The following is a 10,958-nucleotide window of genomic DNA, read 5'->3' as shown; positions in this document are numbered from 1 at the left end:
GCCTGAGCTAGTTCATGGGCGTAGCTCCATTTCAATCAGAAAACTCACTTTCAAACATTTAATGCAGCAGTAGAACAGGTTTAGCGTCTAGGCTCCAACTTAATCACTCCCCCATATGATTACACAGGAGTGATGAGCAAATACTTGTAACCTGGTTTCATCATAGAGGAGAAAGAACCGAAAGCAGTATTTTTCTTAGCAATGATAATTCAGAAGTCTCGGCAAGATCTATCAAACTTGTCGGGTACATGTGTTCTTCTAAGATTAGAGAGGGTAAGGTCATGAAGAGGATTAAATGAGAATGTCCTTGACAGATTTCTGGCAAGACTGCTTCCATCATCGTATCTACTCTGACTCACCTTGACAGCAACATAGCAATACGGATATAGAAAGCCAAGCATGACAAAGTAACTTGTTCTCGATCTATTTACTGCTCTGTAGTATCGGATAAAGACCATGGGGTAAAGACCATCAGGTTAGGTTGGCCACACATTAATGAAGAATCCCTCAAAAAGGCTGTGGTTTAAACTTCCTCTCTATGGGCAGATATTTTATGTATTTATTTGTATTGTGATTAATTTCATTTATTTATATGTACCAACATCACGACTACAACAACAGACAGTGTGTTAGACAAATTATATACAGGAAAATAAAGTATAGTTCCTTGCTTGGGGTACACTGCATCAATCAGTCCTTCATAACGCTGCTTAATGCTCTACCAACAGGGTTTATATGTGTTCTAATCATAATCTAAAAAAAAAAAACAGACTCTTAACCTAAATGTCTATTGTTTATATTATTTTGAAAGTGTACATGGCTCTTGTAAATTATTGTCTCAGTAATGATCCTGCAGTGCTGAGGCTGCATGATTTAATTCAATGAGTTTTGAATTAGATTTTTAATATCCAGTTATTAGGTCAATATATGGATACGTTGGTTTGTGTTTACTTTCCTTTATTTCAACCTATTCCAGTTTTTTGTTTCCATCTGTTTTTCTATTTGTTTTGTTTGCTTTTTTCACTCTTATTATGTAATTATTGTGGTGAAATGTTATAAAATGACTAATCGCTGATGCCTGCTTTTAAAAGCACTTTCTCACATGATTTAATTCCACGTTAACCATCAATGACTACTGTTGGAATTAGGGATGGGACACAAACATCTGGATAAGAGAATAAAACAGAAATAATGCAGAATGGAAGTAAATGGAGACGGAGATAATGTGAAATGGCTCGACACGTTTGTAATGTGCCCTGTGCGCCTCAGCGCTGCGCTCAGTATCCAGCTGGTGGTGCCTGCGGTCCTAGTAGACCTGCTGTGCACTTGGATCAGCAGCACAGCTCAGTCAGGACGGACGGACTCCAGCTTCAGGGACTATTCCCCCTCTGTTGTTTTGTGGTCGTTTCAGGAATAGTTGTGATTCTCATCCTTCCAGTTTGACTCATGGAGGAGCGCAGGAACAGACAATGAACACCACGACCACCTCGGTCCTGGTGGGAGCTGAGAGCCGGGAGGAATTACCGGCACATCGAGCTCTGATCGGCTGCGTCCTGGCGCTGCTTATCATCTGGACGCTTTTGGGCAACTTCACGGTGTGCGCAGCCGTTTATCGCTACCGGCACCTGCGCGCAAAAGTGACCAACATCTTCATCGTGTCCTTGGCTCTGTCGGACCTGCTGGTCGCGGTGCTGGTGATGCCGTGGAAGGCTGCGGCTGAAGTGGCCGGTTTCTGGCCGTTCGGGGGCTTCTGTAAGACCTGGCTGGCCTGTGACATCATGTGCTCCACAGCCTCCATCCTCAACCTGTGCGTCATCAGCGTGGACAGATACTGTGCCATCTCCAGCCCTTTCCGCTACGAGAGGAGAATGAACAAGAGAGTGGCCTCCGTCATGATCGGCGTGACCTGGACGGTGTCTGTGGTCATCTCCTTCGTCCCCGTGCAGCTCAACTGGCACAGGGCAGAGATCAGTGACGAGGCCGGGGAGGAGGATGTTGAGCGTCACGGTCGGAGCATGGACGGGAGCTGTGACTCCAGCCTGAGCCGCACATACGCCATCTCCTCCTCCCTCATCAGCTTCTACATCCCCGTGGCCATCATGATCGTCACATACACGCGCATCTACCGGATCGCGCAGATGCAGATCCGGATGATCTCCTCCCTGGAGCGCGCGGCGGAACACGCGCAAAGTTGCCGTTCGGCTGTACCTGAAATATGTCCTCACCTGTGCGCGGAAATCAGTGCGCATTCATACCAGGCTCGTGTCAGTGTGCAGGCTCAGGGTCAGACTCACCGGGAGCTCAGAGTCTCCATCAGGAAAGAGACTAAAGTCCTGAAAACTCTGAGCGTCATCATGGGAGTGTTTGTCTGCTGCTGGCTGCCCTTCTTCATCCTAAACTGCGCCCTGCCCTTCTGTCCCGGACCAGGGGCCCCGGGGAGCCAGCGTGGCCCTTACTGCGTCAACGAAAAAACATTTGATGTGTTTGTGTGGATCGGCTGGAGCAACTCATCCCTCAACCCGGTCATCTACGCGTTTAACGCAGAATTCAGAGACGCCTTCCTGCGCCTGCTGCGCTGCCGCGGGGGAGGAGGCTGCTGGGACGCGGTGAGCGCCGCGGTGGGGACGGTGATGGACAGCGACAGGGCCGCGCACCTGAAGCAGGAGGGCCCGCTGAACGTGAGGCCGGGGGTCTCCTGCTCCACGAACCCCCGGGGGAGCGAGGACAGCGGCCACACCACAGTGACCGTGTGTTATCACAGAGGGACAAACTCCGAGCAGGTGATAGACACTGAGGAAAGCAACGACAAAGACAGACTGACGCAGATACCCACAGAAGGGACACAGTAAGACCACCAGAGGGGTCAAAATGGTGGAGGGTGCACATCAAACCTCATGTGAAGTTAAGGGGGAAACAAAAAAACAGGCCACAGAGAACAAAATTACACCTCAGTGGGTCTCCTGCTCTGATATCGATTTGTTCAATGGCCAACACACCAATGCCAATTATCAAACATCATTTTTTCTTTTATGAAGGATGATTTGGGAGAGCCCATTTGTAGGTAAAGCTGTAACTTCATATATGTTTTTACACTATATAGAGCTTCTCAATTGTTCACCTGGATGTTTAGAGAGATTTTATGGGTACTTCATACATTTACCTATTTTCCCTGTAGCACGCTAAAGATGGACAAGTGAGATCTGGACACATAAATGGATAAAATACAGTTGTTGTTGTTGTACAGGTTTTATATTTACTTTCTGTGGCCAAAGTTAGTTGGAATCAGGTTTAAAAAGCTCAAAGTAAAAGGGATAATATGATTTTCCTATATCTGTTTCAGTATTTAAGTAATTTACACCAAGGAGGTTCTGTTGCAGCAATGTTTGTTTGTTTGTTTGTTGGTTGGTTTGTGCGGACGGATTACCACAAATTTCATTGGCTGTGGTATGGGTCAGAGGAGAACACGTTATATTTTGGTGCAGATCTGGGTCAGAGGGCAGAATCAGGATTTTTTTTCAACTTTCTATAACATTGCATTTGATAATTTCCTTGATTTCACTGAGAATAATCTCTGGATCTTGATGATAAAATCAGGCATTTGTGTGCAATAAGGTGCAGATCCAAATGAAAGTCAGGATCTATAGTGAATATATATTTGGATTTAGATTAGAATAGACATTGTATCGGAGGTGAAACTAACTCACCCTTTTAAATTAAAAAACCAGAAACTTAAAATCCACCAGTGAGGATGAAGTTTTTCCAGTGTGGCCATTCATGGGCAAATATTCGGCTTCGTTGTCTCTCTCTCCACCACAGAGCGTTAACAGAGGTCAGGATTTCTTTGAATCTCTAGAAATGGGATTATGTAAGAGATGCACATTAGCACCCATCAGCTGTGCATCTCGGTGAATTGTGAGTGCACTCTGCCCCCCCCTTCTAACTCCTGAAAGAAACAAACATGAATAATTTGTAGATGTTGTGCCTGTGAAAGACGCCCTGACCGGTGAGAGGACAGAAGCTTTTACTGTGACAACCCTCTAAAACACAAGCTGCCGTGATGAGGGTCTGTGAAGTGCTGTTGGATTTACGCAGCCTCCTGCTCTTTTTATGAACTTTCGACAGAATAACATTTGTTCATTTTTCTTTAATGAGAATTCCTTGTTAGTGCTAAATATGGATGTGTGTTGTAGCCTTGATGAGCCACAAGCCTTAAAGGAGCCAACAAGAGTTATGACTCTATTTTGTTGGCGGGTGTGATTACATTAGCTTGTTATTAAGATCGCAAGGAATGGTTCCTTTTAGAAATAGTATATAAAAATGGCCGACATGACAGCTCCCCAAAAGTGAAACCAAAACATCCCTATTGCCCCTGGTGGCTGGCTGCAGTATAGGTCATAAACCCTGCCAATAGTGGATGGGACATGGACGACACTAACAAATCTTTTCTCAAAGATGGTTTCTTTCATTTTCTGTGGGCTAGTTTCTATTATTTTAAATGCAAAGTAAGTTTTTATTAGTTATGTGATGATATCAAAACGGGTTGAAACATAATGATTGACAGCTGAGACTAACTTGCAACTGATTGGGCACATTTATCTGTGGGACCTCGCTACCAGCCCTCTATCCCCCAATCGCTACTGGGCAGAGTCTGTCTCGATATGAGCAGGATGACAGTGTTAGTTATCCTGGGATATTTTAGCTTTGTTTGTTGATAGTTGTCCACCTTTATCCACAGTCGTGGTTTGACAAATGTCACTGTCCTTATTCTAAGCTTAATATGAAGCTACAAGCAACAAGCGTAAAGATGGGGAACTGAGTCATTACCTCAGGCAGGTTCACTTGTTTCCAGTTTTCATGCTAAGCTATGCCGAATGGTTGAATTCACAGGGGCCACTTGGAAACGTTTACACTCTTTTTTCTTCTTTTCCTCACAGAGACATTTATAGGGGAGACATATCATGGCTCCGTCCAAAGGTGAAGAAATCCAGATCTTATTCTCTCTAATTAATAAATTATATCACATGTATATAACCTAATTTGAACAAAAACTGAAGTGTAAAAACCTCATTCTTGGTTTTATAAGAGGTTAGAGGGACCATCTCTTGCCAAGCAAGGAGCAGAGACTTCTGGAAATTCGTTTTCACTCTTTTGTACTGTGATTAAACTGAGCCCGATTTAATGTTAGTGCTGCTTTAGTGGTATTTTGTGCACACGGCTGGATTATCTGCAGGCAGATTTTATCATATAACTCTTGGCACAAAACCAAATGTAATTCTCAAATTGTCAAATTCCATTAAATCCAAAATATTATGGATCAGTGCAAGAACTGAAAGGATATTTTACCTTCCAATTAAACTGAAAACATCAACAAAAACACGTGTAATATCTGTATTAGACTCCGGTGATATCGTGTTTGTTCTGATTAGATGCCACAGTGTTCTGTTCAGGTGTTTCCAGACGAGCAGTGTGTGGGCGCTATGTATTGGGCCTGTAACCTACATAGAACATCCATCAACTGTAGGTGTCCACAACTGTGTGTAATAATTGTCACTTTACCAAAGATGATTAATAGAACAGAGGACAAATAAACATTTTTTAAAGTGTGTCTCGTATACAGGAGTTGCTTGTAGGTTAGCGTGTGAGAAAATTACATTACTTAAAGACTCGACTGGAGTCGAGTTTAGATAGAAATGGGCGAGGGTTCTTTCTCTGAGGGAAAAGGAAAAAGTGAATACATCTATTAATGTTTACTAATGACTGGCCTTGTTTCAATCTTTCTCCATTTCATGGTCTTCTGTTTCATAAGGTGCTCACTTTATTAACGTGTCTCCGAGGGCTGTTGCTCACTGGGGAAACTTTTAATTGGGCACAGCCCCCCCATTGCATGTGTGAGAAATTTTAAAACAGGTAACTTATGTTAATGTTGTGCAAGACGGGTGTAAACATTAGCTGAAGGATTTGTTTTACCTCCCACATACTGTCTTTTTCTCTCTATAATCCTCTCGGGTCTCTTAGGGGACATCGGATCAGGTCGTCTCTTTGTTCCCTGCCGTAATCCCGGTTCTCCAGGGGGAGACCTCCCTGCTCTCAGAGTTATTACACTTGTAAGAACATTTTACCCAGATTTAGTTATCTTATGTAAATTATCAAATCCTTCATATCCTTTCTGTGTAAGAACACTCAGAGCAAGTCTGAGAGGCTGTGTGTGTGTGTGCATATGTATGTTCAAGTCAATGAATTGCTACTTGCAGAAAAATGAATTAGGTCAGACATGAGCAGGAAAGCAAAAGGAGAGAGAGAGGAAGAGAGAAGGGAGAGATGGAGTGATGGAGAGATGGAGAGATGGAGAGAGTGAGACAGTGTGAACTATAAAGCAGAACTCAAAGAGGACAGAGGCATGAGGTTTCAAAAGAGAAATATGGAGACATTTTGAGGGGTCGTCGGAATACCAGTTCATATAAAGACTATAGTTAAATAAAAAATAAGACAAAAATTAACCCGTTTAAACCCACTGTCTTGGTTTCAATATTAAAACACGTATTAAATGTAATAAACTAAAATGTTAGTGTTTATTTTAATGTTGTCTTTAAATTTGAGTTTACCTACATGCATATTAGTATTATAGTAAAGATAATATAATAAGTATATAACCATAGAAATCAGAGAGAGAGAGAGAGAGAGAGAGAGAGAGAGAGAGAGAGAGAGAGAGAGAGAGAGAGACAGAGAGAGAGAGAAAGAGACTGCTGCTCATAGGATAGGAGGGTTGTTGAGCAGGTTTGAGGTACAACCCTCATAGTTTGTGACTCTTTGAATGGTTGACTCTGTTGAATACATACAAATACGTCAGAAAACAATCCTGATAAATTAAAGACTAATCACACACACAAAAACCTGTATCTGTTGTTTGTTTTTATTTCACTTCTCAGTCTGATTCAGATTTAAAAACTGGGGTTTATATAAAATTGTATATAATTTAGATTTATATAACAAAATACTTGTATCTAAATATACATATATATACATATATATATATGAAATGAAAGCCATATCCTTTTTATTTGTTCACCATCTGATGTATAGAAAATGAGTATTTGCCTGAGATTAATTGAATTACACCTCACTTCTTTCTCAGACACTGATTCATTATCAGTGAGAAGTCGACTGGAAGAAGAACAACAAACATGAAAGTGAAGTAAACAACGCACATTAAAGCTATACATCCATCCATCCATCCATTGTCTTCCACTGTTGGGCCTTTGGGAGGTGTGTGCTCTTCTGAATTCTACTTTAAAACCTTTTTCTAGTCTTTGTCTTCAGCTTGTCCTTAGGGAATATTTCTGGACCACTTAGTGTGACAAAAAAGTCAAAAGTGAGAAGTGTGAGGTAAATATTGTGTTTAATAAACAAACATCAGTCAGGGAACTGACATTAGTCTGGGGATGGAGAAGAGAGGGAATATAAAGCACAATGCACATGTGTAGAGGTGGAGGGGGGACATATTTATCTGTTACACAAGGTGCCCCCCTGTACAGTAGGGGCAGGAGGTTCTATATAACATACAGATCAGGATCCAAGTCTACGGTACAAAAACTTAGCAGCAACATGTTAACATCGGAGACCAAGGGGCTAACAAAGTAGTTTCATTTAGAAAAAGTCACAGTTTTCTTAAAGCATAAATTTGTTAAAAAGGTAAAAACAGTTCTAAGAATCCTCTAAGGGTCAATGCTACGCACAAGATCTGTGTGTGAAATACATAGGTAGGGAAATTATCTATACATTTATACTCTAATATAAAGACCTTCTGGCAATGGCACAGTACAAACTCTCAGGAAACGCGACAAAAATATACAATGTCTTCACGTCACATTTGCAGATTAAAATGTAACTTAGGTCTCTGGCAAGCACAATAGTTTCAGCGATCAAAAAACAAAACGGAAAAAAAAACACAACTTCTCTTCAACCAAAATAAAGGACACCATCTTGTTAGTTCAGCTATCTTGACAGATTATGTCTTTTTAATACAAAAATAAGGACAAATATAAATTAATATATATTAAAAGAATCAGATTGATACATGGGGAATCTACTGAATAGGCACAGGTATTTATGATACAATAAATACTTGTCATTCATAACTGGTGCGGGGCGGTAAACAGAGAGTAGTATATTTAACCTGGCAAGAAACGTGTGTGACTCTTCTATGGGTGAGAACATTTGCATGTGTGTGTGTTTGTGTGGGTGTGTTGTTCAGTAGCTGTATAAAATACCACAAGCTTGAGCACGGCTGTGTGCAGGGTCGTGCACACAGTCTCGGAGGGTTCAGGAGGCCAGTTATGGGAGACTGTTGTGGTGGTTTCTCGTGTTGTTGGTGGTGTTGGTGGTGGTGGTGGTGGGGGGGTTATCGCCGTCCGCCCTCTTCCGTGCCGCAAAGCAGCTCCTCTCAGTGGTGAGTCTGTGGTACTACCAACAAAGGTTAACTCCTAAAACGCACGACTCACAGACAGGAAGCAGGAAGTCTACAGGAAGCGGTCGGCCGCCAGTGACCGGTCCGTCCTCCGGGGGAAGAGACAGTGTGGCACATCATCGGAGTCGTTGTGACCAAACGAAAAGAGGAAGGTGTCAGGAAAAAGTCAATGCTTGTGTTTTTTTTTTTTTGTCTTTTTCTCCACTTCATAATAAAAAATAAGTCTGTTTTTGTACTTTACAATACAATTCAACATCCCCACCGAGGAAGCATCAATCATCAGTCCAGCACTGACAAGAAAATAAACTTTTTTTTTTTCTCTTGTTCTTTTTTATTACTTTTTTCAGGGTTTTAAAAAAAAAAAACAGGGTTGGTGGGGGGAGGACTGTAGAGGCTGGAAGAATCGCGAGACGGGGGTCAAGTAAGGCGGGCAGGAACACAGAACAAATCTGGCGAGGAGGAAATCTGCCATGGGTATCGTCTCTTTTTTTCCTTTCTTTCCTTTTTTTTTTTACGAGGGGCACTTTGTACAGCCGCACTTGACCACTTTCTCCACTTCCTGGACAAAAGACGAGCCGTCAGTGCACTGGAAGGTGTATTTCCTGCGTTTGCTGCGGAGGGGGGTGCAGCAGGTGCCTTGTCCTTCGGCTCCCCCCGTGCAGCTGCCCCGACACTCTAGGCGGGAGACCTTCTCCTGGGTTTGGCACGCCGCGTAGCCTTGCTGTCTCTGGTAGACATCTCGGATCCGTTCCCCTCGGCAGGCCACCTCTGCAGGGATGAGCGAAGAGGAAGGTTACAAGTTATCCACACTTTGGAGGACATGGTGACAAAAGGGATTTTGGAGAGGAATGATTGGTTGAGTTGGCAAATGTACGACTGAACTTCCTACCACTTTGGGTAGGGGACACCATGACTCAAACACACTGAATATATATCTCTCTACAAACCAGCACATTATCATGGAATGATGTGTTATCAAGATAATAAGCCAGTATAAGAAAATGTCAATGACCAATTAGGTAAAAGATGTTTCATTTTCCAAAAATTATAATGACAGTGCACAATTCGAAAGAACTGCTTTAGCCACATGTTGCATGAGGTGACGACAGAAGCGGAGGTGAGTGAGTAGAAGTATTTGGAGTTATATTCGAGATGAGCCAAGAGAAAACAAATGATAAAAAAGAGACAGACAGTGACATGTGACCAGGCCGTCTCACCTGTGTGACCCCCCGTGTGGGGTTAAGAGGAGGCTCAGGAGATGCTGAGTTGAAAAAGCAACAGGGTTCGAGGAGTTAATGCAGAAAGACAAAACATTGTTAGACACACACACACACACACACACACGCACACGCACACTGCTGAGAGAGTTTCAAGGTTATATATGTGTGATTTTAAACAGTGAGCAGGAAAGTTGTCCTGTGCAGAGGATGAAGTCGAACTCCCTCTGCGTATTGTAACTGGTGTTGTAGTGGATGTGCAGTGTTGTGCATGTGAGTCCCTCCCAGTGAACCTGTTGGATCTCCTCCTGGTTATAAAGCCAGATGGCAGAGTGAGGTACAAAGTGTTCACCTGTAAGCTTATTTTCACATTTTTCTCCACCATAAAAAACATGTCTTTGACTTAAAGGTCTCAGAGAAAGAGAGAGACCTATTGCTACGTCTAGTGGCAGTAATATTGTAAATATAACCTTTAAATGGCAGATAGCAAGTAGAGCAGAAGCAGAAAATGTTATTTTAAGAGAAGTATGCTATAGAATCAAAAGCAGCATTAGATATTATTTTTAATATCTAATCTAGACGCAGACACCCCAAACATACCACATGCATCCATGTTTTTCTCACCTCTGTCGCACGCCTCTCCTGTGTATCCACTGTTACACTCGCAGTATGCTTTACCCAGGCCTGACACTCGGCATTTGCCGTGTTTGCAGCGAGACAGACTGCAGGGATTAGCAGGGTCCTGGTCCTGCTCATCGCAGAGGACGCCAGCGAAACCAGGCTGGCAGCGGCAGGAGTACGAGTAGGAGTTGATTGGAAGGCACGTGCCATGGATACACCTGTAGAGAACAAGTTACATTTAAAATCCTATAACACTAGAACTGCACTCATTCTGTCAGTAAAACCAAACAAACACTCACTTATTGCCGTCACAGGGGTTGTTAACTTGCTGGTCACATAGTGCTCCCGTCCAGCCCGGGTGGCAGGTGCAGGTGAAGCCTCTGTGACCTGTGGCGTGGCAGTCCCCCTGGAGACAGGCACCTCTCTGGCACGGCTGGCAGCCTGGTTCCACTCCTTGGCCCAGCCACTGACTGGTGGTGCTCTGTGCTGACCTAGAGCCTGGAGCCCCTGGCCCCAACCCAGCGCCCAGGTCCTGGAGCTTCCCGTTTATGTAGAGGTTACGGAGGCAGCCGTGGAAGCTGGTGCCGTTGCGTCCACCTGAGCTGTGCTGCAGGGCCGACAGCCCCCCCGAGGCTGACGCACGCTCCGGCATCCCT

The 10,958-nt window shown here is 43.4% G+C and overlaps 2 protein-coding genes across 2 annotated transcripts in view; one reads left to right on the top strand and one right to left on the bottom strand.

Annotated features, from left to right (window-relative positions):
- Positions 1-1,469: 1,469 nt before the first annotated feature.
- On the top strand, positions 1,470-2,849 carry LOC128436769 (D(1) dopamine receptor-like). The gene has a single exon (XM_053418617.1). It carries the CDS (start codon positions 1,470-1,472, stop codon positions 2,847-2,849), a length of 1,380 nt encoding a protein of 459 aa, XP_053274592.1.
- Positions 2,850-7,379: 4,530 nt separating this feature from the next.
- The window catches only part of slit2 (slit homolog 2 (Drosophila)), an 86,355-nt gene continuing 82,776 nt past the window's right edge, over positions 7,380-10,958 (bottom strand). The window contains exons 34-36 of the mRNA XM_053419418.1: positions 10,602-10,956; positions 10,306-10,520; positions 7,380-9,232 (exon numbers count right to left, since the gene is read on the bottom strand). Coding sequence (XP_053275393.1) covers positions 8,976-9,232; positions 10,306-10,520; positions 10,602-10,956 — 827 coding nt within the window. The 3' untranslated portion in view covers positions 7,380-8,975. The remainder of the gene's footprint in view (positions 9,233-10,305; positions 10,521-10,601; positions 10,957-10,958) is intronic.

Source organism: Pleuronectes platessa, chromosome 3 (assembly GCF_947347685.1).
Source record: "Pleuronectes platessa chromosome 3, fPlePla1.1, whole genome shotgun sequence".
NCBI classification, from domain to species: Eukaryota; Metazoa; Chordata; class Actinopteri; order Pleuronectiformes; family Pleuronectidae; genus Pleuronectes; species Pleuronectes platessa.
This window is presented reverse-complemented; position numbering and strand designations above follow the sequence as displayed.

What these genes read in the sequence shown, in the direction of transcription:
- LOC128436769 (XM_053418617.1), top strand. Translation starts at nt 1,470, where the DNA reads ATGAACACCACGACCACCTCGGTCCTGGTGGGAGCTGAGAGCCGGGAG.